The sequence below is a fragment of the Squalius cephalus genome (assembly GCF_949319135.1).
Source record: "Squalius cephalus genome assembly, chromosome: 5".
Lineage (NCBI taxonomy): Eukaryota > Metazoa > Chordata > Actinopteri > Cypriniformes > Leuciscidae > Squalius > Squalius cephalus.
The window spans coordinates 29,416,066-29,441,909 of record NC_137126.1 but is presented as its reverse complement, the minus strand read 5'-3'; the positions used below and the strand labels follow the sequence as shown (position 1 = coordinate 29,441,909).

The 25,844-nt window shown below is 38.6% G+C and overlaps 1 protein-coding gene and 1 long non-coding RNA gene across 2 annotated transcripts; one reads left to right on the top strand and one right to left on the bottom strand.

Moving 5' to 3' along the window:
- Positions 1–164: 164 nt before the first annotated feature.
- map1b (microtubule-associated protein 1B) lies at positions 165–19,954 on the bottom strand. Its single transcript, XM_079870835.1, has 7 exons — positions 19,572–19,954; positions 16,916–17,017; positions 9,461–9,543; positions 8,567–8,707; positions 3,220–8,404; positions 2,845–3,077; positions 165–2,760 (listed from the first exon to the last, which is right to left on the bottom strand). The coding sequence occupies exons 1-7, from the start codon at positions 19,747–19,749 to the stop codon at positions 2,605–2,607; spliced, it is 6,078 nt and encodes a 2,025-aa protein (XP_079726961.1). The 5' UTR covers positions 19,750–19,954; the 3' UTR covers positions 165–2,604.
- On the top strand, positions 9,066–12,751 carry LOC307158362. Its single transcript, XR_013821218.1, has 3 exons — positions 9,066–9,351; positions 9,658–9,760; positions 12,375–12,751. It is a non-coding gene; the product is annotated as an uncharacterized lncRNA (long non-coding RNA).
- Positions 19,955–25,844: the final 5,890 nt, after the last annotated feature.

The window sequence follows — 25,844 nt, the reverse complement described above, 5'->3', positions numbered from 1 at the left end:
CCAGAATCAGACACATGAGCCCAGGGGCTTAGGCCTGTTTTGTAGCCAATTAAACTCTCAGAAATGCCTTTGAGCAAGCACAAGATCACAAAATTCCCCTTACCAACAACATAAACACATTTTGTGGAATACCATACTCTACAAATAAAAACACAAAATATTTTCCACAAAATTATTTATTGTGGACTGATTTACCTTCTTTTTAATTGTAGTTCCCTTTACATCAAACACCCCATAGTTGAGAAGATATATCGCACACAAACATCAGGAAAAAGCACAAGGTAATACTTTCACTTGAGACTATCCTCTAGATATGGGATTAGGAATGAAAAAAGGGAAAGATGCAAGTTCACAAGATTAATATATATAGTTCATACACAACTGCAGACATATTCTTACTAGCACCCGAAGGTCAGCGAGGAAAACCAGAGGGATTGTGAAGTTTTGAGAGAAAGTGAAGTGAAGTGTTACTGTGGGTCAGAGGAAAGAGGGGAGTGATAGACTGAGCGTGTGTGTGTGTTGTATTTACTCTTGTAGATGTCTAGCGGATAAACAACAATGCATTTTGCTAAAGCATGTGGCTAGAAGAGTCTGTTAACCGTTGCTGCTGTTAGTATGGAATTAAGAAGTATCCCGTTCTGAACCGTGAGGTTTGAGATCATCGTCATATCAAGTTTATTGTCTTCTTGAGCTGTTGAAAAGGGTTGGGCCACAACGGCACCATGTTCCCTGGTAATTTTTTGTTAATGTGTTGTTGTTCTCTAAATATTGTGATAAAATGTTTCAAGCAGTTATGACTTTGAAATATTTTAACAACCTGTGGCATCATCCTGTATTGTCATGTAGATATCATGCAATTTACTAGTAGAAACTGTAAAATCCGTATACAGTGGAAGCGTCATAGTAATTGATGATTGGAATTCAATTGACAGTCTTCAATGAGATGGTAAAATTTCCATGACTGTATGGTTATTGATTAAAAGTGACATTTAGATACAACAAACCTGATCCAAGTTCATGATTTTCCAATCATGAATTATTTCAGTCATATCCTTGCAGTGATTTGTTGGCAGTAAAGAGTGTGTTTCCCCTCTTAGTGAAAGAAAGCACAGAGAAATGTCAAGGATAATACATTACACATGCACATATCATCCGACCACTCACTCCGTCACTAAGCTATTTATAATTATAGTACAGTGCAATTTTATAAAAGATTCCTAAGCAAAGGAAAGTTTTCAGTTTCTCAACTTTCAATGTACCACAATCTTGATGGCTCTTCTTGGAAACATTGACAAGCTAAGAAAATAAAAATTGTAGATGGATAAGATTTGGATGAACAGTGCATACAGAAGAGCTCTCAATATTGAGTGAAATGTTCAGTTAAAAGGTTAGTCAACTCCATTTGGAGTTAAAAAATAAAACAATAGTTATCAAACAAAAACAATTTTTGAACTGACACAACTTTGAAACGACAAGTTTCGCATGTTAGAGATCTCTTTTTATGATTAACTTCATAGGAATGCCACAAAAAGCAAATTTCCAATTATAAATTAAGTATTAAATAAGGCAAATAAATATTGCAACTCAATTACTCAGTTCATAGGATACAAACATTAACATAAATAAAGTGTGCAAATAATAAGCAGTACAAATTAATGAGTAACAATTTTTGGAGTTCAAACATTTAATATTTTACCCTATTAAAAAAGGCTGGTGTGAAATACATGTGATTTCAAGCTAATGATGGCCAGTTTTAAAGAAATATTTCCTACCTGTAAAAATTCATATCTATTACAATGGTGACAATATAATTATGAATTATTTCCAGGAGGAAGAGGTATAAGATGTATTATTTATATCATTAAGGTTTTTACATACGACTTATGGTATTTCCTTTTTTCTCAGGAATTTTTTCTCAGGGAGTCTTTTAAATTGGTTAGACCTTTATTCTATTTTGCATTTAATCACAAAGGTAGCAAGCTTCACATTCATACTTTATGCAACTCAATGCGGCTGGAATATGATGCTAAATGTAGCTTTTGCATCCAATGATATATTTGTAATTGTGGATAATACATACCATTTAATTGTCCTCATATTAAGTGCATCATGTTTGTTGTACATTCAGTTTAACTTTCTAAGGCATTTAAACAATCCCTCGACCTTTGGTGTAAACATTATCATTTATGGAGTTATTTTTCAGCGATCCATTGACCAGTTTATAATCTGTTTTTAAATTAGTAAATTTGTAGTTTGTTGTCAGTTTTCTTGGAGATGCTCAATACAGTGTTCATCCACCGACTACTGTATGTATTTAGTCAGTTGTTTAGTTTGCTCTAAGTCGCTTATGCTGGGTGTTTGTGGAGGTCTTATACACAGCAAAAGCTGCTCTTTGTGTGGTCAACAATGTCTAACCCAATATTTTCACAACCTGAGACCTCAAAGAGTACTAGATAATTCTACTGAGAAACAAAATTTTTGCTGGTTCCTCTACTGAGTATATGGAAAGAGATCCTAAACATTTGCTTTTGTGAATGTGTGTAGTAAGTTTTCCTATTGTTTGCTCTCCAACATCCAACCTCTACCACATCTTGATCATGACAATCACAGCTCAATCTTACATGCAGGGAAAGACTCATCTTGCATGACCACAGTGCTGCTGCTTGCCAAAACCATGATGTTTAAGTCTTGCTGCTTCTCATGGGTTTCCTGGTACCACTCCCTCATAACTTCTGTATCATGGGTTGGAATCAGTGTGACCTAGAGGGGTAAGAATAACCATACCAATATCATATGCAACATTAATTTCAAGGAAAGTATCCATAATTGGAAGAATAATAGTACCTGCATATTATTTCCCCATTGGCTCTTTCCTTCCAACAGAGCATCCAGAACTGCCTTACTGGGCTCCTGTGCTGTTGGATCATTGCCACTGACTACAAAGTAGGAGGATCGGATCCGTTTAAAGAACTCAGCATCCACATTCTTGGCATTGCAGTGATTTGGTATGTAAACTAGGTCCATATACATTGGTGGACAGTTAGGTACTGACGTTCCAGTGCTGTACTTGGTGCTTCCTTAACAACAATAAAAATATATAAATCATATATTATATTAAAAGCAAAGTTAAAAAATGCTTTAAAAAAACAACAGACTATAGACATATAACTGTGTATTATGTAAGGTGTCATATTTTTAAATTGAAAGTATGAAAATTACCTGAAGTGCTGCTTTTCACTCCCCTTGATGCAGAGGTATTAGTAGCATTTTTGGCATCTTTATCTTCTGTAGTCTTTTTTGGAGAAGATACTTTCAATTCGGCACTTGTTTTTGACAAGCTCTTTGTTGCAGATGACTTGGTCTTGCTACTGATGTTCTTTTTTGGCTTCCCTCTTTCATCTTTTTGGGATGCCTCCTGAGCCTTAAGGACCTCAGGATCCACCATACAGGCATCAGGATGTGGAGGAGCAGGGGCAGGATCTCTGGGCGTGGCTGGAGGTGGGTCTGCATGACGATAAGTGATAGTCCTATCTGTTGGTAGTGTTTCTGAGTCATCCTCAGAGTCAATATTTGCATCTGCAGTTATTGATGGGCACTCCTCTGTGCCAGGAGGAACATCAGAGTCTGTTTGAGAGGGCGCTGATTCACTTACAGAGGTTGGTGGAGTTTCTTCACACTGCTTGTTCTGCTGTTTCCCTTCAGGTGGTGGTGGTCCTCCTCCAGACTTAGCAAGTGGCTTTTCCTCCTCCACAGGATGTTCCTCATTCATGAAGTACTCAAGAGGACTGGGGTTTATAAAGGATGGAGAAAGCTCTGTTTTTGGATGTCTGTATTCACAGGAGGTCACCAAACACAAGTCCACATCTGCTCGTGACTGAGAAAGGATTGTTTTTGATGTATCTGGCCCTATGGACCCACCATCACAGATTTTAGTAGATTCTCCATATTGACAGCTGTAGGAATATGATGTGGAGCTGCTGGAAAACTTCTCTTGAGTTTCTGTCTGATTGAAAGAAGGAGAAATTTTTGCTGGAGATGATATTTTGGGGCTAGGGGGGGCGTTCAAGTCTGTGAAGGCATTCGTCTCTAAGCCAAGTTTATGCTCTTCTGTCTTCTGAGAAAAACAAGATGACACTGTAGGAGATTGGGCCTTCGGAGGAGTCTTCACCAGATTTTGTGTGTCCTCTATTTTATCCATACCAGTCTCTTCGTACAATGAGCTGGGACTAGCTTTATCTTTATCTGTACCTTCATGTGAAGTACTTGGTCTCCCTAGAACAAGAGAAGAGTCAGGAGATAAAGGGGACTGATTGCGGGGTGACTGTTTTGGAGTAACAGACGCTGAGAAACGACCCGCATTTGGGGAAACTTCTCTTGGCTCCCCAATTTGGCAGGGTGTTGTAACTGATGGGGTGGACTGAGAGGCATCTGATGGGGAAGCAGATGCAACCTGGGAACTATCAGACTCTTTGAAAAGCATTGCCTTCTCCCCATCTTCCCCGGGTCTGTGCTGTTCTTTCATGAGACCAGCTCCGTCCAAGGGACTGTAATCAACTTCTGTCGGACCATTTTCAGTGGCTGTATGTTGCATTCCTCCAATAGATGGATGATCTGGTGACTGCTTGCTAAAATCCAAAGTAAATGAGTGTTCTGGGGATTCTTGTCCACACTCAGCTGACAAAGACTGCTCAGAGGATTTTGTTTCCTGTTGTGGCATTCTTAATTTGGCTGTTTTTGGAGAAACATCAGGGGAGATTGACATAGGCCGGGGACTGCCCTTAGATGGGGAGACTTCTGCTTCTTGCATTGTGGTTGGAGTCTGAACAACAGAGACAGAGAGAGAATCATCCACTTCTGTGGAATGAGGGGAGCCCACTTCAGCATGAAGTGATGGGGAGACCTCATCTGTTGTAGGTTCTGGTAAAGAACTTGTTGCGAGTGATGCTGTTGATGCAGAGGCAATGTGAGAAAATGTGTCCTCTGCAACAACCTCATCAACCGGTGTGCCAGACTTATCCGATGTGGTCCCCTCAGATATGGACATTTTGCTGTCCTCTTTAAATGTTGTGAAAGGATTTGTATCAGACAGGCTCTCTGCTTTAGCCGGCAGCAATGATGCAGCAGATATAATTGAAGAACTGTCATCAGTTGCTAACCTTTTATCATTATTGTCAGTCTGGCTTTGGGTCTTGTGGTCAAGCTCATAATTGGTTGATAAATGTGCTTCATAACTTGGTGATTGCTTCTTTTCCATTTGTGACACAGGCACCGCTTCATCAATAGGACTAGCCTCTCTGGGAGAGTATTCCTTGTCACTTGTGATGTCAACAATAATTGGACCCTGGGGCTCAGACATTTTCTCAGACGGCATAGTGCCATCTTTCTCCTCCACTGGGGATTGGTAGTAAGGTGTGTGACCTGAGGACTGAGGAGATAAAGGGCCCTCTAATGTTTTCTCATCTGGACTGTATGATTCCATTCCTTTTGACATCCCTGCTAGTGTGGTTCCCAGTTCAATCGGTGAAGATGCACCTGTATGAATATGGTCAATGTTCATGTTTTGGTCACCAGAAGGTGACCGGACAAAAGGCAAATTTGTAGTGGTACCAGTGAGCCTGTTTGAATCAAAAGAGAATGTGGTTTTGGTTAAAAACTCCTTGGCAGATTTGTCTTCCTCCAGTGAAGATGGAGGTGAAATGGTGGAAGCTGATGCATGATAGTCATGCCCTTCAGTGGCATCGCTCTTAGAGTGATCTAATTCAGGAAGATCTTTGAGAGGTGAGAGTTTATTTCGTTCATAATCTGTAGCCATACTGTACCTGACAAAATCTTGGGAGGGAGAATCACTTTCATCATTAGTTGTCTCGTCACTCAATACATCTCTTGGAGTTGACATTTCATCCATAGGTGTTGGAACACTTGAGATCTCAATTGTAGACTGAGTGTGTCCAGATGTTGTGTATTCTTCTGGAGGCTCATCTCGATTTTCATCATCAGAGGCGACCTCACTTTCTGAACCTGCTGGTAGAGTTTCATCATGAATGGAAACAGCAGGAGATAAAGGTGCAGAGAGCCTTGGTGGTGTGGTTACATCAAAACATTGTGGTTCTTCTGCACCATAATCGGACCCTTCCTTTGTTTCCGGCTCTCCTTGCTCTCCATCATCTTTTAATGTAGATATTGCTCTGTCCTGCTCATCCACTTCCTCTGTATCTCCCTTTTCTTCATAGTCCCCCAACTCAGATGACTCTTCCAACCCTGTTCCCTCATCTTCAAATTTATCACTGGTGCCATTGCTTTTTTGATTGGGCTCTAGCTCCCCTGGAGTACCACCACATTCCTCCTCAGCTTCTGTGGTTGCTATTCCTTCATCCAGTGACTCTGCTGCTTCTGGAGACTCTTTGCAAGGAGTTATTTCTTCATGCTTGATCATCTCTCCTTGATCAGAATCATCTTTTTTGGTCTGAGATAGGATTTCGTCATCTTCAACAATCTCCTCTGCTTTCAGAGCCTCAAAGTCTTTAGTGAGGTCCTCTGGAGAAGACATCAATGATCTCTCTGCCTCAAGAACATCTGTTACACTGGCTTCAATGGCAGGTTCATCAGCAGTAGCACCTGAAACAGAAGTTGCTGCCACTAATTCTCCTGCATCTTTTTTTGTGGGCTTAGCCTTAGCCTTCTCTTTGGATTTTGCAGGACTACCAGGAGCCTTTCCTCGTGCTGCAACCTTTGGTTTAGGTGCAGGTTTTTTCACCTCAGGTATGCTAGGGGCATTCTTTTTCAAGCTACCAGCTTTCCTAAAATCTTTCTTAGGTTCTTTTTCCTCTTTCTGCATTTCTTTCTTTTCATCCTTTCTGCTTTCCTTTAATAGGGAATCTTTCTTAATGTCCCGTCTTTTAATTTCCTTCTTCACTTCTTCTTTCTTTACTTTCTCTTCTTTTTTGGTCTTTTCTTCTTTCTTGGGTGTGGGTTTTTCTGCCTTTTTATCAGCCTCACTCTTTTCCACTGATTTCTTTGTTTCTTTCTTTATTATTTTTGGTTTAATGTCAGCTTTCTTTTTCTCTGGAGTGTCAATTTTGGGTGTTTGCTCAATCTTGCCTTTAATGTCCTTGTCTCCTGCTTTCACTTTTTTCACAAGTGCTTTTTCTTTCTTCTCTGTCTTTTGTGTTAGCTCCTGAGTTTCAGCAGAGTCAGTTTTACTAAGGATTTTTAGTTTTTCAGGGGCTTCTTCTTTTGACTCTTTGTGGACATTTTTGCTTGGAGATGGTTTTGATGTGGACTTTAGGCTCTCTTTACTGTCTGTCTTATGTTTCATCTTTGCTTGTTTCAGTGTAGGGGCTAAGTTTGAATTAAGCTCTTTTTGTGTGATCACAGGATGTTTGAGGAAGTCTAAGTGTTTAAGTTTCTCTAGGCCTTCGAGAATATTATTCTGAGTTGAATTGCCTGGAAACAGAACACGGATGATTTTTTCTGATGGGTTAGCAGGATGCCACACAATCAGTGATGAGATGGAAGACAAATATGAGATTGGGAGCTCTGATTCTTTTCCATTTGGCAACAAGACAGGGGCTTTGTCTTTATCACTACCAGTCCATTCTTTCAGGAAGCATTGCAACTCCTTGCTGTTCTTAGCAGGGTTAAGAACATACATTTCAAGCTTTCCAACACCCATTTTCTGGAAAAGTATAATTGGTTCTACTGTGTTCCCAATATTCCTATGCAGAGGTTCTGGTTTTAACGACAGCTTGTTTAAGTACTGCATTGTGAGAGATGCCTCCCCAGCATTTCTTCTAATCCTGTAGTTAGGCTCAAGGTTTTCCAGGGTCTGGGGCATGTTGACAAACATAACACCAATATCAGGTGAGATCATATTCTTTGTCCAGTCACTGTTAGCTGTGGATCCCTGTGACTGTTCCTCCTCGAGTTCAGCTATTTTTCGCTGCAGCATGCTATTAATACCAGGGAGGTTGTCATCTCCAATGTGTGTGAGGAGAATAGAATCTACTCTGTCCAGATGGCGTACCAGCTTCCAAAAACATGACTTTCTATCAGATCCACCATTAATCAGCATGTTAAAGCCGTTAACTGCAAACAGTGCTGAATCACCTCGTCCACCAGGGAAAATATAGCAGCATGGTTTGGATAATTTTAGGAACCCTCCTGAAGTTGGGGGTTCCAGCATGTCAAACGGAGATGGAATTTCTACAGATTCTGACAGGTACTCTGTGAATTCAGAAAGACCTTCCATTTCTGGAAGGATGGTTGGGGAGTTTAACTTCATATGGATGAAGTCCTGCAAGTTGTGTTTGTCCAGGTTTGAATTTTTCCAGTCACCATGCTCAGGACAGAAAAGGGTTAAACTGGCTTTGTTGGCTGGATGTATGGTGCTAAGAAGTTCTCCAATCTGTGAGTAAAGTGAATTGAAACGTTTCACTAAATAAGACAACTTCCTTGAATTTAATGTTAAACTTGCTATATGCATGCAAAATTTTAGCATCTGTTGACTGTTGCAGTCACAAAACTGGTAAATATAGCAAACCAAAGCAAAAAGCTAACAATCACTCACCTCTTGATCTGTAAAAATATCAATGAAATTGGAGAGAGAAAAGGAGCCTGATTGGAGAATCAGCTCGCCTGTATTTTCAAAACACTGTCCTGCTAAGACAAGCAGCTTATGGTGGGCTGTGTCTGAGACCATAAGACGTACCTAGGTATAAACAAAGTTATATATATATATTATATTATACTATATATATATAAATATTATAATATTAAATTAACATTGACTTGGTTTGGATTAATCATGGCTTGCATTTGATGCAACAAAAACAACATGTGAAGGTTATCCTTAATTATTAAATGCCTTATCTGCCAAAAACTGTTACCTTAATCAACTGAGAGTTTGCACTGTAAAATGTCATATCATGCTGTAAAAAACCCACCTAACAGAAGTAAACTTGTTGCTATAACCTCATCTAAACTTTTTTTGTTGTTGCAATTTTGTGTGACTTGACTGAAAAATGTCATTAATTTCAACAAATACAAATTGTATTACTTTGGCTTTCTGTGTTTTTTCCTCTCTCTTTCTTGTTCTCTGTCCAGGCCAGCATTTTCCAGTTTGCTGCCATTGACTGTTCTGGGCGGTCTGCCAGGGTCAGACCTGCAGTGCTTTACCATATTATTAATGCAGAGTCAAACTGCAGTCACAGTGTGCAAGCAAGCCTTTGTGTGTATGACCGTGTTGTGCATTTATGAGTTTGCCTGCAACTGTGACACAACCATTACATACGGAACCATGATGTTCTTGTCCTATAGGATACTAGCTCTGTGTTTATTCTTATCCCCAATAAGGTATTTGTTTCTATGTGATCCAGACACCTAAAACAGTTTTAAAATATGTTTTAGTGGCAGACATAGATATATTTATAGAAATATAGAGAAACAGAGAGAGTGGGTTTACCTCAGTGCTAACAGCTTCATCTGAAGGGTTGATGAGCACTACTGTCTCCAACACATTACTTTTGTGGTGCAGAATCTTTTGTCCTGAAAATAAAATGACATGTTATTACTGTGATGTACACACAATGCACATGAGGATCTTGAAAATGTTTTGGTTTGTATTATTAACTGAACTAAATTATACATATTTATTTTAAGGATTGTCTTCGCCGAATATAGCTTCTCAAGACCAGGACTCCAGAACAACACAAATGCTGCTGCTGCTTAAGGAACCTCAAAGACAAGCCAAAAACTAGCTTTGGTGAGTTTATTTGGTCTGTAATTTTACTGAAGATCATTTCCTTTTCTTTTCACTACCATTCCTTCAGCCCCTTTTTTATGTATATATGCCTTATTGAGTTTAATTTGTAGTCAAAATGGTTATGGTCTGGGATTTTTTTTATGTGACATCTGTTTCACTTAATTGCCTTGTGTGTACTCATGCAAATACTGTCCTCTTCTCTTCCTCGTTTCTCTATATATGCTCTATTGACATTTCTAATTAACCTCTGCCCCTCCTCCAGCAACGTGTCATCCTTTCTCTTTCAATCACCACATAGGTGGAACACAAAAAAAACCTTCTAGTATTCCTCTGTGGTAAGCGTGTTCCTATTTTTTTGGCTAACTGGCCATTTTCTGTGTACTTTCTGTCCATACATGTCCTCTGACAGTGTGACTAAACTGACAATATAATATGCCTCTGATTGTTCAACATCTTATTTTTGCCCATCCCCTGTCCAAATGGCTCATTATAAATTCAGGTGAGAATTCTCCAGTCTCTGTCTGGGTGAATCAATCCTATTATAAATCCATCAAGCTGTCCAGAAGCAGTGAAGCTGTAAGATTGCAGGAAACAGTCAACTCTATCACTGTCAGTAGAGTGTTTGCTATTACTGCAGAGGTCTATGAGCCCCTTCTGTAACATTCACTCATGCAGCAATTGTTGTTCATAGTCTCATAATCCCACCTCTGAAGTTGTTTGTATAGGGTCAGTGACCATGCGCTCCATAAGTGCTGAAAATTGCTTGAAGAATAAGGCCTTAGCTACCCAAAATTTCAAGGTCTAAATCTAAAACACAAGAGGGCACACACAATTTTCCCATTTGCACATAACAGTGCACAACCTCTTGAAAGCATGGTCATACCACAGCCAAAAATAGTTGTAAAAAAAAGTCTCCAAAACTGGATGCTGTGGATATATTACATGCTTTTGGTGCAGCAGAGATTTTACATTGCAGATACTGGGTCTCATACTAAAGCGCATACACACATATTTCCACATAAAATCTGTGTGCAAACATTCTCACACAGAAATCATAATTCATAAATAAGTTTGCCCTAAACTTAAAAAAAAAAAAACACAAATCACACATATGCAAAAATCACTGTCCTGGATTTGGACTTGCATTATACTAATTGCTCCCTAACACAGGCTCCCTTCATTTAGAAATATCTAGATTGATTAAGACATACAGTATGTAGTATGTTTGTGTCTGTCTGTATGTGTGTGAGCATAAATCCAGGTTACTCTCTCATGCAGTGTAGGTAATTACAGTGTGTTTCCCACCTGCTGAGTTATTATTAACACTCACTGTGTACCCCATCTATTTCTTCTTCTATTATTTCCCCTGTATTTTTGGCTTTTTCTACTGCTCTCCACAACACATTTCTGTAACCTAAATAACTAGCATTACATAGACTGACTTCAACTCTCAACAGACAATATGTTTAATACTATTTCAGAGAAATAAAGTAGACCAACCTAAGGGTAGTGATTAATTAGTGTTAAATATGTTTCTTATTAAATGTAAGTGCATCTGCCCCCTAGAAAACACATTTTTTAAGAAAGTATACAGCATGTCTGAGACTCCAGATACCAAAATGGGCCACTCTCTCTTTGATCATTAGGAATGGGAGTGGGAGTTCCTTTGGGAGAACATGCTTTATCAAGATCAGTTGGAGGATGAGAGGGAAGAGCTACTGGATGGAAGAATGAGTTAAATGGAATGCATCTGATTTAGCTGAAATCGACACCTGCATAGCAAGGGGAGCGTACTTTATGTACTTAATTTCTTCTCTATATGTGTGTTCTGAGCATAGACTGTAAAAAAAGATGGACGACGCCCCTTCGCTCTCTTCCATTGATGAGAACTGAAGCCGCCAGAGTCCCGATATGGCGCTGACATATTGGAACTTGAGTCTGCGCAGTACTAGCGATCTCGGGACCAGACCTGCGCAGTAGTGAGCAGGAAGTAAAGCCGCGAAATCAACGCTCCGCCCTCACTCGCCTCAGGGAGAGTGCATTCTGCACACTTTTTTAAAAATTGATTGCAGTACGACAAGAGGCTTGTTAAAACAAAGTAAATACAATCTCCTCAGTCCTCCGAAGATCCCGAAAAAAATGTCCGTTGGTGCTTCAGTGACTACTTCGCTCGGAGAACCTGTCAATCACAGCTGTCAATCATGACGTTACACCACCGCATCACGTAACTAACTAAAAACCAACTTATTTTTGAAACAGACACTTGAACTTACATCAGCCTGATAAAAACAACAGCAAATGAAAGAAACCACCTTTGGAAAAAAGATATTTGAAGTGTAATTTAATTGTTTAGTTGGTCTCACATCCCGTTGAATAACACAGGGAGGCGGGGCTTATGACCTATACTAGGACCAGTCACCAGGGGGCGATCGAGACGTTTTGGCCTTTTCAGGGCTTGTGCGGCACGCTTGGTTCTGAGGTGTTGCAGTCATCTCACTACAGTTCTCTCTGCTCTAGTTTAGCTGAATCTTCAGAGCATACACATCTGAGTTTTGGTAATGAATGATTCTCTTCTAACCATTTCTTTTCTCCTTGTTCCTCTAAATCTGGGCAGGTCCGTTAACACAGTTGATGTGACAGTAACCTGACATGAATGCTATTCCTGCTGCCCAGCACACACCCAGACTCACGCAAGCAGAAAAGCGGCATCATTACAGGGCCAACCTCACACCAGGGGGAAGACCATTTATGTGAAAAACAGCTGCTGACGGGAACTCCAAAGGGATGAAGAGAAAAAAAAAAGTGATTAGAATCAGTGGTGCAAACTAAAGTTCGGACAAATTATATTACGGTCGATAGCAGAGTTTTCCTTTGCCCTTGGAAAATGAAACCGCTGCCATTGACTATTATCCACATGGGTGAGTATAATGGGGCTTTTATGATGAATTCCTCACCATATCTGACACACAAGTGTTTAATACTAGGAGAAGATCCACCAACATGTTCTTTCTGTCAAAACTCTTTATCATTAAATAATGTTTTATTAGATTGTGCTGAGTTTTTCTCACCATGAAAATAGCCACAGAAGCTACCATGGTGTTAACCAACAAACATCTTCGACATTAATTTTAATCTTAATTTTCCAAATGTGACACTGAAATGTTTTCCTCTGTTTTACAGTGGGCTAATACAGTTGAAACATTCTTCAAAATATCTTCTTCTTTTGTTCTATCCATACAGTATACACAGGTTCAGAACCGCAAGGGTGTAAATTAATGAATTTAAATTTTTGGGTCAAATATCATTCGGTGTCAAATAGATGGTGAAGGTGTTAAGCGTTTTTTTGGGGAAATATCACATATATCACATGTCTCTCCGCCACCTTACAGATATCACTGAAAAGAGACATGCAGAATCGAATATGTCTCTGTGACACCAGGGGCGTACCACCCTTTTTTACCACAGCAAAAAAAAAAAAAAAAATGTTTTTTTTTTGAGAGAGAGAGAGAGAGAGAGAGAGAGAGAGAGAGAGAGAGAGAGAGAGAGAGGTTGAAATTAGAAAAATGGCAGATGTCAGCAAAACGTCTGAAATTGCTTGTAAACAGCACCTTTAAATAATCATATGTTGTAGATATCATAACTACAAACTTGCAACTCTTAGTAAGCTAAAGCAGGCATATCTGATTGTCACCTAGAAGCTGGGATATTTCCATTCCAGTTTGATTCTGGGTGCAGATGTGACAGCTGCAGTATTGTTTGACTTACACTAGCTTTGCGTTGCCACACTCACCCAACCCCATCCTCACCCCTCTTGTCCTGATCTCACCTCACACTGTCTCTGATACTAATACAGACTGAACACCCTTTGGGCATGCAGCCTCATTTAATGACACTCACCACAACGCACAAACAAAGCAAGCATCCATACAAATGCAATGCCATGAACATGAACCTGACTTTCTCCCTCACTTTGTCTCTCTCCAACTCTGTCCTGTCCTTTCAATGCCAAAATGGGAGTTTGAAAAAAGGGCACAGAGGAGCTCATTCAAACACACACACAAATACTTAGAAATATCAGTAACATTTATTCCAGTTCTTCTTATAACAGTCAGTCTCAAAGTCTGAACAAAAATCCCTAAAATGGCAAAATGGCACGTTGCGCAAAAAGCTTCATGAGATGCATATTAATCACCTTTAGCCCCTACATCAAAGCAAAGCAAATTAGACATAATTTCAGGCTCAGTTTAAAGACTTGTGTATTACAAGAGTATTCTAATCATGACATAAAACATGCTATGTGCCTTTGTACTCTACTTAGAACTAGTGTTCTTATACTCACAGCACCTTTAGATTTGTTAACAATGGCAGGCTCATATGCAAAAACAGAAATTCTTTTGTAAATCAATCTGGATAAAAGCATTTGCCAAAGGCCTCGTATGTAAAATAGATCAAACTATTGAGAATCAAAATGATCAAATCAAACTATCAAATTATTAATCAAACAAAGAGTTTCATATAATGTAATTGTATAAAAATCTATCATTTGTGAATGCCCCGGACAGCAATATCACCCACCATGTCTGTAAATCTGTATTGAAATTGAATATTTAATATATTTTATTTTTACATTTGTTTTCCACAAAAAAAGAAAGCTGTACAGGTCTGGAGCAACATGAGGATGAGTAAATGACATGTAATTATTGAACGGACTAGTCCTTTAAATTGTCAAGTTGTTAAAGGAAAACTATTTTAATGAAGTAGTATCATATTTTAACATGGCATTATAATGTATATATTGTCAGTTCATCTCATACTTTTAATATTAATAATATCACAATGATCAGGCAGCATGTAAATGCACAGTAAAGTGCAATCATTTGTTAAGTGCTTATTGATTACATTACAGGAGCTGATTCATTACTATTGATTACTGCACTGGCTGATGCGGAGCGAATCTGCTGGACTATGATAACTGATCTAATATTAAACTTCCAGGCACATTTCCATGCTTCCGTCTCGACTCAAAGCAGTGAAAAAGTCAAAGGCAAGGTCCTGAAGTCTCAGAAGCAAAGGGATCCTCCACACTCCTTTTATCTTCTGAGCCTCACAGACACAATATTGCCTGTTTCATAATTCTTTCTCAAGCATTCTTTCAAGTACTGTAATCTCTTTTCCGAGTTTCACACTGTGATTCATCTCCTCTTAGTGATTCTGGCAGAGGTTCCACGTATTTCAAAGGCATTTGGTTGGTATTTTGTACAAAGGAGTTAATCTAATATAGATACATTTTCTATTTTTTTATGTGAATAAATGTGAACAACCATGTGTTTTTTATTATGTTTCTCATTTATGCACTGCTTAAGATTTAAAGCATCTGCTAAATAAATGCATGTATGTGTGTATTTGAGTCTCAAATCTCCCTGTACTCTCCACAGGTCTCAGACATTCAATAATTTATATTTCACCCTCCTCCATGCTGAATTGTAATAACCCACCTTCTCCCCTGCCCCCATTTATCTGTCTTACCCTCCTACAAAACCCCTGTAGGACAGTTCTACAGATAATTACCCTACAACTCTCTTTTACTCTGTGCTGAAAAGTATTAAAGACTAAATTAATTTAAAATGCTTTCAAAGTAACAAGAAGTGTTATAAAATTGGAATTGCTCTGAAAGTGGGTGGTGGGATAAAGCAATTATCCACTATGTATTTGTCTGTGGTGGACAGGTAATGGCTTTGCATTTAAAAGGCTTAATGGCCAAAAGCGGCATAATGCAAATTCCTCTGTTCATTTTCTATTAAGCTTCATATAAAGCCACCCATTGAGCAATAAATCTGATTATGGAAATGAACCAACACCTACATGTCATGTTTATCCTTAAGGGGGGGATTTGTAGCCAATGATATATTCTTGTTTTGTCCTCTTCCGACAGTCATTCAGATGTGTAAATAAGAATTCCAGAATTAATTCTGATGATCTCAACAAAGTAATGTGCTTTGCTATTAAGCTATGGTTTGTGTGTGTGTGTGTGTGTGTGTTCAAGCTAACACAGATTACATTTCAATCATTCAAGGTCAGTGTTGGCTCATCATTTGCTTACATTAGCAGACTCACTGTCTCTCTGGAAGAGATATTTCCATTATGGTTAAGCTCCTATAATTTCCTGCTATTTTGTGAGAAAAAAAATCTATATTACTGTTGGGGTCTGAATGCATTTGAAGCCCCTATGACTATGTGTGCATGCTTTAGTTCAAAAGCAGACAAAACCATTGTCATAAATTTTTCAGCTAATTATCTCACATTTAGCTTTCATCCCTTGCAGCAATTCAGCATGAGAGGAAAAAAAGTAGAGAAAACAAAAGATACAGAGGCAGACAGTCAGGGAGGACAGACAAGGGGACACCAGGGACAGGGTTTGATCCAGACAGAGCTCCAGGCACACCGTCTAAACCCACCTCTTTTATCTCCATGAAAAAAAATCAGTGTAAAAAAATATTACTCTAAATATAGAAGAGCATTAGATATAGCAAAAAGAAATAGGGAAGCAAATAAAGTTCTGAACATTGTGGTCATCTACAACGTTTGTATGCTAAGCGCTAATATAAAGATAAACTGATGAGAATCAATTTTACATGAGGTTATGTAACATTTGTGATGTCATGGGGAAGTTCAGAAGAGTCACAGAGCAAAGCACGATGGAAGAAATGTAACGCAGGGACTGAACCACTTGTGTTACTGTTGCATCATTCATTGATCTCATTGATACAACTAATTTAACTGGCAGTGAAATTATGTCACTGGAACACTACCTATCTATATATAGACAGATTTTTTGAGGCAGATTCTCTATGACAAATTCATCTCGGTGTAAAGCTGTTTTAATGACCTTGTGACATTGAGATTTTGCCAAGTCATGGTAATGCTAATGTTTTCTTTTATTGTGAAAAGGGAAAAATAAATAGTTATTATTAATAATGACATTATAATGATAGTTATAATACAAAAATTAATCTCTGCAATACTTGCTCTTTAGCACTACTGAGCTTTTGGGGTCACTAGCGTTTTAAATATTTAATATTAAGTTATCATAAATTGCTTCATAAGAGTTTTGAGCTGGCTAAAGGAAATGAAGTGAGCAGATCATGTTCAGCCTACCTCTCACATCAGCTGAAAACCTGGCAGAGTGTCGAGAAACAAAAAGCTTCAGCTCCTGGTCCAAGTTGCAATCTATCAGATTTGTGTCCCATGAACGAATTCCTGCAAGTCAGAGGAAAAAGGGTAAAAATATGAAATGTGTTGTACTTTTTATCAATCATGAAGAGAACAGTTCTTTATGCATTGACAATACAGGCTACTTCTTGCAACAAAAACTACCACATTTAAAATGTTTGTTTATGAGTATGACGTATGTAGCAGTATGCCAGGGAGAGATCTGAAACTCAGTTGGGCGAAATAGATAATTTCCAATCTGATTATTTGATTACTGATCCAATGTAAAGTTAAGTAATTAACTTTACATTGGATCAGTAATCAAATAATCAGATTGGGTTTCAGATCTTTCCTACATATTGAACTGAAGCACAATATCTCTTAAATCCACATAACTAAATGCCTGGATCTGTTGGTATACACGCAAAAGCCAATCAATGTATGGAAATATCTATGAAGTGAACCTTCATGGACCTTCGGAGATCCAACATCTCTAGATCAGATATACTTCAAAATGATCTGCCTCTAAATGGTAAAAGGTTAAGAAGGCTGTTCACACTGTTTATGACAAACATGTTTTGTTTTTATGATGGCATACTTGTTCCCCTCATGGAATCACAGAAGAATATTACCCCTATATTTCTACTACCGCACATGCACAACCGCAACTCATATGCCTTCAAGGAAAGTATAGTAGCCTAACATACTGCTATTACTGGAGAATTTATGGTTAGAAGACTGGTTAGAATTTAGCAGATGCCAAACCTCATTTACTCACAAGTTCCACAAAACAAGAGCACAACAAGCCAGATGTAATTTTTTGTGATTCATTCAATACAAAAGTAATGTGTTTTGTTTATCACAATACAAAAATAGCAGTGAATCTTCCAGTAAATCTAACAACTAAACCTGAGAAATCTAAAATTTTACAGCTTTAAAGCAGAGGCCTCATCAAAGTGATGCTAATGCCTCCTGATAGAGCAGATGAAGAGCGATAATTATCTGTTCTTCTTTTTTTCTTTCACACCGTCACTCACAGGGATCTAAAGACCTAACTATCCGATCACAACTAAAACCATACTGAAAAAATGTGTTGGTTTAACTTAAAAAAGCAAGTAACCTGATTGCCATCAAATTCTGAGTTCAGTAAAATCAAAAAATTTGAGTTAATACAATGGAGATTGGTTTAATCAACAGGAACTCAAAATATAATGTTATCTAAACCAAGTGAATTATATAAGTTGATTTGACAAAATAAAAAAAATGTTCGGTCTGAATGATTCATTGAACGGGACTGAATCGGCCAGAAAGGGGTTCTAAAGTCAACAACATTAGCCTACTCACTGAAATGAGAACTCTATTTTGGAAATAATAAATTACATTTAGATTCTTAATGATTTATGTTGCCTATGAGTTGATGGCTGGGACAGGGACACATACAATGACAATAAACACACCTATCAATAAAACAATTAAAAAACAAACAAGCCTATGTGTCTACATATTGCTTTATTGGAACATTTGGATGCTGGACCACGTGACGACGTAGTTACGTCTTGACGCAATGAATAGCCGAATCTTGTTATTTGAATGAATAGATGAAAAGGACAGGTGTGCGTGTCCCATCACTAACTGAAACGCCCTTTTGGCATGAACGTGGGGCCCTTGTGACTTTCCGTAGGGACTGCAGTGCGGACCGCGCCACGCCTACAAGCCGGTGATTAGAAAGGAGCGAGTGGAATGGAAGAGGATGTAAATAAATCAGGATGCGCAGCAACAATGTCTCTCTGGTCAAGTGGGCAGAAGTTATGCTTTTGCCACACTTGCTATGAAGCAGGGCCTACAGCTAGCAATTTAATATGATTATCTTCCTAATGCATTTAATTGAGTGTTAAACTGAATAAATCATTTACTAAAATCTCTCTCGCGCATGGTTATTTAGCGTGAATCCCAAATGAGTCGCAAACAGGACAAGGATATAGTAAGAAAAAACGGATATTAGGAAACAAAGAACTGGCGCGCGCCACAGATCACATCCACGCAGACGCACGGTGATGGTGCACATCCTCCTGACTGCAGACCCTCCACCCCGGCGAAACAAACGACAAGTCTTATTGATCGACGCGCTATAGATATACAAGCTAACTCATCCTAGCCCACAACAGAAGTCAGACACTGAAGTTCATCAAATGGCCAAAAACAACACATCTGGATCATCGGATAGAGCTGCACATCCTGCGAAAACAGTCATGGTGCTGATGATGTCTTTGGGAAATTGGGTGGCGCGATGCGATCGCTTTGATAAGACATGCAGTGCGCTCGCCAGTTACTAACAGGGAGGGGCTGCGATACAGTTTCCATCTACATAGTCACACAACAAAGAAATCCAATAACAATGCATGGAAAGTTTCGTGCAGTCAGCAAAAAAATGTATGTCCAGATTCACCAATTCAACCCCAAAGTGAGTTCAAGGTTAGTCTACAGCACTTGAAAAGGCAACTGCATAAGATACACGGGTCCAAACATCATCTAAATAGATTCATGGCATAAATAGCAGAGGCACTGCACATTATTCGTTCATTATTCTTGTCAGCTGAGCTACCTTTCTCAATGTCCGCAATGGCACACTTCAGATGCTCGTCAGTGACCAGCTCCCCAGTGACCACCAGCAGGTAATATTTGCCCTCGTCGAAGTGATGTGTCGAGGCCGTGGGCGATGCCGTGCTACTGACACCTCCGAAGGGTGCTGGAGTATCTACAGGTTCAACTAGCGTCGCCATTCTGTCAGACACTCACACACTCACTCACTCTCACTCTCTCTCGGTCTGTCCGGCCGGTAACCTGAAGTGAGCTGCTATCTGGAGCCGTGCAGCGGGCGCAGAAGGAGTGGCCCAGGCTTTTATATCCTCAGACTCTGTGTCATAGTGATGAGGAATCGCCGCTGCCTCTCCTCTCATCCAGCTGATGTCATGCAGCAAATCATAAAACAGCGCGAGACCAATTGGAACCTTGAAAAGCCTTACATAATTAAAGGATTAAACTTTGGATGAACTTGTTGACATGTGGATTGGGCATCAATATCAATAAAATTGTACTCTTGAACGATTGCTGTACTTTTTTTAATAAACGGTGTAGCTGACAGCTTTTTATTATTTTTTATTTTATTTGTATTTTTATGTTACAGCTGATAATATTGGATATACAAAACGGATATAAAAATCCAATGATTGCATATAAAAATCTTCCTGAAATAGTTTTGCTTTTTCGTTCTGCAAAATATAATGAAATTGCATACCAATGAAATTATTATTGGAAACTGAATAATTTAAAACAAGCCATAACAGAAATCAGTGAGTCTACTGTCACTAAAGCGTCTCAATAACATGATTTCATTAATATTTATTAGCCTACATTTTGAATAAACAATAGAGAAGTATTGTTGCATTTATGAGTTCCCATTCTCGGCTTACATTTTCTTTGTATTGGTTTATGTTTGTATCTCACAGAACCCATAACATGCAGTTAACATTTGAGAAGTTATATTTTGCAGAACGAAAAAGCAAAACTATTTCAGGAAGATTTTTGACTTGTGACATTATTTTCACAACAAATAATCCCCCATAATTCTCATTCATGCAATGTTGGGGAAATTATATATTATTTACATTGTAATATATAACACCACAGTAGCCTATTTGTTACTTGTTCTATTTTGTTGTGATGATGATGTAATGTTCTGTGCTAAATAGTCATGAAAATAATGTCACAATGTCAATATATATATATATATATATATATATATATATATATATATATATATATATATATATATATATATATATATATATATATATATATATATATATATTCTCTTTTTCATTTTCCTTTTCATTTTAGAGGTGAAATATAACCAGGACATGTTGGTTTTAGGTGTGATTCACCCATATAATCTATAGCCTATTTATAGACTTCATATTTCAACCTCAGTTTGCATGTAATCAGTGGTCGTTTTACAGAAAAACTTTCCAGTTATGGTTTGAATAATTGACAAAAATGATTGGATTCAATAATATATTTCCTGCTCTGTTTTGTGTTTTCATGTGCTTCTGAAAGACATAAGAATTTAGAAAGACTTTTAAGAAATGCAATTAAATTCTGTTTCTATTTTGCTTTGCTCTTTTGAATTCAGAGGCCCTTATTCTGATGGAGAAGAGGGTGTTCCTCTTTGTCCCATCTTGATGATGTCATTTTAGGCAGAGTCATGGCACAGATACTGTCCCATTTTAAAGGTGGAAACACTGTTATACAGCTGTGTCATTGGGGTTCACCTGGAGCCGTGCGGCAGATTCCGTGTATATTTTTCAGTACTCATACACATCATTACTAGTTATGATTAATAAACACACACACAAACTTCAGTATTTCCAAAAGGTACTTGATATTAAGTTTGGGTTTATTCTGTGTTATTTTCATTCTTGATATAAAGACTTTGTTTTGTCAAGTCACTAATTCTATTATTTAATGATTTTTTGTTTTTCACTTCCTGCAGCTGTTTCAAATGAACCTGTTATCTATGTGCAAGTGTAAATATTTCAAGTCAGCTTGTCAGTCACTGCAATGTTGGACATGAGCCTGTTGGAAGTGGGGCATGATTCAGCACATCAAACATTCAGTACAGTACATCTGGAAAAGTGAAAGCCTGTTATAAATATATTATAAGATCACAGCTAATCAGACGTGTTTTTGTTAAATGTAGTGTGATATTAAAGTGTTGTGATGTAAAATGATGTAAAGTGACAGAATGGAATATGTTAAAAGAAGAGAAAAATGTTAATATTAAAAGTGTGTGTGACCGTGTATTTCGGTATGTATGGCTGTATTTGAGAGAGAGCATTACAATTTTAACCAGAATTAGGACATTGAGTTGAGTCAATAAATGAATGAAATCAGAATAGAGCGAAGGAAGAGAATAAATTATTTCAGCAACAATTATGTTGTGTCATTGTCTGTCATGACAACGACATTTGTTGCCATGGTAGCTGCACCGCTGGGACCGCAGTCTGCCCATCGCTGCATGGGGAACCAGATTAAAGTCACCCTGAAATCAAGATGGACAATTCTTTTCTTTTATGGAATATACTATAGCAGTATTTATTATAAATGATTTATCAATGCACATCATTATTTTCTTTTTAAATTCGTGTGCCCTCGTAATCTTTAATAAAAACAACTTCCCCTCCCATTTGCATCAACATCTCATCTCTCCTCTAATGACGTGTTTACTGGTGCGAGGGCGGGACAACCTGTCACTCACATTAGATCACAGCAACAGCAAACCAGTTCCTGATGGGCAAAATTAAGTCCCGCCCTCTTTTTCTTGTTTAAGAAGCTGTTTCACTCAGTTTGTCACAAATGGGAAGAAAAGACTATCGCAACTTCCGTTTCACAAGTATGACAAGATCTGTTATGGACAAGTTTAATCAGTTTTTATAACATTTTCTTTAAGAAATACACAGATGTGCTTTAAAATGTATTGTCTTAAGTTTTTTTAATCAATTTTGAAGTATTTATTTATTCCAATTCGTCCTAACTAATATTTACAATAAATTAACTTTAGTTTATCATTTATGTCAAGCTTCTTTGAACAAGCTAATGCCCATATGCTCCCATTAACAGTCCAGGTTCTGTGGGTGCCAATTTGTGGTGTCCAACTTTTCAAGTCATGTGGCAGAAATGTGAGCAAATGCACCTGACAATAAAATGATGTCAGCATAATTATTGTGATAAACATGACATTATGTCAGCCTGTGAAAACCAGAAAATTACAGGAAAGTCTGTTTTGTTCCGCAGGGCAAGCAGGAAAACACAAGCAGCTTGGCAGTTTTTGGACTATAAGTGTGTGGTGTTTTGATGAGTCAGAAGGACCTCCCACTGATCTGTCTCCACAGAGTGCCTTTCTCTGTCTGAGTCTGCCATCTACACAGTGGTACACACTGTCTGCCTGTCACATTAACAAACACTAAATGGGTCAAATAAGGCAAGAGAAAGTGAGGTGCTAATTGACCCTTGCAGGGAGTTTGATTGACAGACGATCTGACCAATCATAATCCGCCATCCGCCATTTTTGTCAAGAGAGTTAGCAGATTAACGTTGGAGGATTTGAACTTGAAAAAACGGTGTGTACTGATGTCTTTCCGCGGTGATGCTATAAATTAACCAGAAGGAAGAGATGATCGGTTCAAGAGCAGCTTTAACTGAGGCTCTAGCGATCTGTCAGACACATTAAAGAGCCACAAAACAGTATTTATTGTTAAAATTTCCTTAAAAAATGACCAGATTTGAAAGGTGAGACTTTGTTTCATATCAAAAGTAACCTGGTCTGTCCTGTCTGTCAGCACGTTGTCAGTGTCCTCTGTGCTTCGCAATGTATTTTTCAGTTTGTGAGAACATGGTGGTGTGTGAGAGCGGCGTGGCTTGTCGGACATAGCAACAGTAACTAAAGGGGGCGGGTCTTTGCAAACGGTCAATTGGACTTGATGTTTCAATCCCTGTGGAACGTTGGAATACCTGATCTCAGCAGTGAGATTTGAGTGGTACAAGGGAGGGTAGGAATATCATTAGGTCATCATTCAGCACCCTCCTTCATGGACATTTCGTTGATGAACCCACAACGACTCCAGAGAGCTCAACGGTGACACCTTGGCCTGCTGGTAAGAAATGTGAGAATGTGGTGGTTCACCTCTAAAATTGATGCCAACTGCTTTAGAACTAGATTATGCATCTCACTGATAATATGCATCTCAGTGATAAAGGTGCTTGACACAGGGAGCAAGCGGGATCTTCTCCCAACCACTGGCTAAGGTTCTGAGATGTGGATAAGAGATCATAGGTGCCTGATGAGAAAGCTTACCCGAGGACCCTCCATTTCCCAAATGTCACGCCAGCTGAGTTTTCTCTTTTCTAGATTCACCCAGTTAGTCCATTGACCCTGCTTGGCCATTGAGATCCTCCTGCCTCCTCATCTCTTCTACCACGAACCAGCTCTTCTGCCCTTATGTTGCATACCATTAAGGAGCTTTTGGGATGAGCCCAAGGCCTGCTCTCCCATGTTGGGCTTGACCAACCACGTTTCTGAAATGAAGTGCTGACTTTGCATTGTACACGGCTTCAGATGGAGGACACTTTCTCCTCGCTGCCACCCGAGGGGCCGCTGTTCAAATAGCAATATCTTCAGATTCAGTGAGTGTCATAACCTGCTTTGGTGCATTTGAATTCTTCCACCAGACCTGTAATTGGTAATTCTAGTTTGCCATTCCTGTATAGTCTCACAGCACTCAAAGGGGTCATATTATGCTTTTCACTTTTCAACTTCAGTTATGTTGCTGTTGCTGTGTAATGTTGCTGTTTAAGCATAAACAAATATCTGCAAGGTTAAGCCAAATGTCTACTCCAAAGGGAGATATTTTATTTAACAGAATCCACTTTTCAAGAACTACAGCGAACGGCTCTTTTGGACTACAACACTATTTTTCAGGGCTTTGTGAAGTCATAATGTTACTCATTTAAATAATCTCCACCCACTGAATATGGAAAAAGGGGGACGAGGCCTGTTTGAGCTGCATTCGAGAAGACAGTGTTGTCGCCATGTCAAAGAGATGCTGTTTTTTCCACAACGTTACCAAAACTCATTCGTTAGACCTTGACCTTGTAGGCTGATGAACTTAGATTGGTTAAAATCTATTTTAAACACAGTTCCTGAACATTATAATCCCAAAGTTTATCTGCATGCTGCACATTTACTGATAACTTAAACTACTACGTGCTACGCTGTAAATAAAGGGCCAAGCTTTGCCTCCGCTCACCTGCTAACTAACATTACATTATTGATGGGTGTTTATTGTTGCATTTGTAAGCTCTCGCTTTTGTAAGGCTGTTCAACGCCCCTTAGGAAAATTAACCTTGGTTTTGTTATCGATTACTGTTTGTATTACCATAGTTTTCCAACAAATATCATGAATAAATGGTGTATAACATCGTATCTAAAATGTATAAGAAAATTACAAAAAACAAACATACCACATTTAAACGTCCTGTGAAATCCGTGCTTGTAAAGTCCGTTCATGAAATCCATTCTGCACAATCCTCTTGTTCGTAAACATTCTTAAGTCTGAATCAGGCGAATTGGTTTGAAATTGACGCCATTCTTAATATTTAGGCTACATCTGAGTAGAGTAAATCAAGACTTTGTAAAAGGGCACAATAGGACCCCTTTAAGCACTGTTGAAGTCCAAGCCACTGTTTCATAGGGTTGGGAATCGAAATACTTTAGGGCAGGAATCGGATACTTGTCATAAAATATTTATTTCAATGACTTTTAAAGGGGTCATATGATGGTTCTAAAAATAACATTATTTTGTGTATTTGGTTTAATGCAATGTGTTATGCAGTTTTAGGTTAAAAAAAAGTCATTATTTTACACATACTGTACATTATTGTTGCTCCTCTATGCCCCACTTTTCTGAAACGAGTCGATTTTTACAAAGCTCATCGTTCTGAAAAATGCGGTGTGCTCTGATTACTAGCCAACGATCCAGTAGGCTATATGTGATTGGCCCAAAAACCTTAAGCGTGTGACGGAAATGTCGCGCCCCTTACCATTTTTGGAAGACCATCTCATGACAGGTGATAATGTCGTACTACTACCTTATCAATTCAAGCCCGAATCTGAACCGGAAAATGCAGATGACCAAGCTGATCGATCAACTTAGCCAGCGCGACTGGACCAGATTGTATCAGATTGGTAAGGTTGTATTTCATTGGGGACATAATTACTGATTATAATGACTAACTTAACAGTATTTTTACGTGTCGTGTT

Bases quoted from the DNA above. Each gene is read 5' to 3' on its own strand.
- map1b (XM_079870835.1), bottom strand. From the start codon at position 19,749: ATGGCGACGCTAGTTGAACCTGTAGATACTCCAGCACCCTTCGGAGGT. The intron at 9,544-16,915 runs GTAGGCTGAACA...TTTTATTTTCAG, and splicing joins GTTTTCAGCTGATGTGAGAG to GACAAAAGATTCTGCACCAC. The intron at 2,761-2,844 runs GTACTATTATTC...TTACCCCTCTAG, and splicing joins AATGGGGAAATAATATGCAG to GTCACACTGATTCCAACCCA.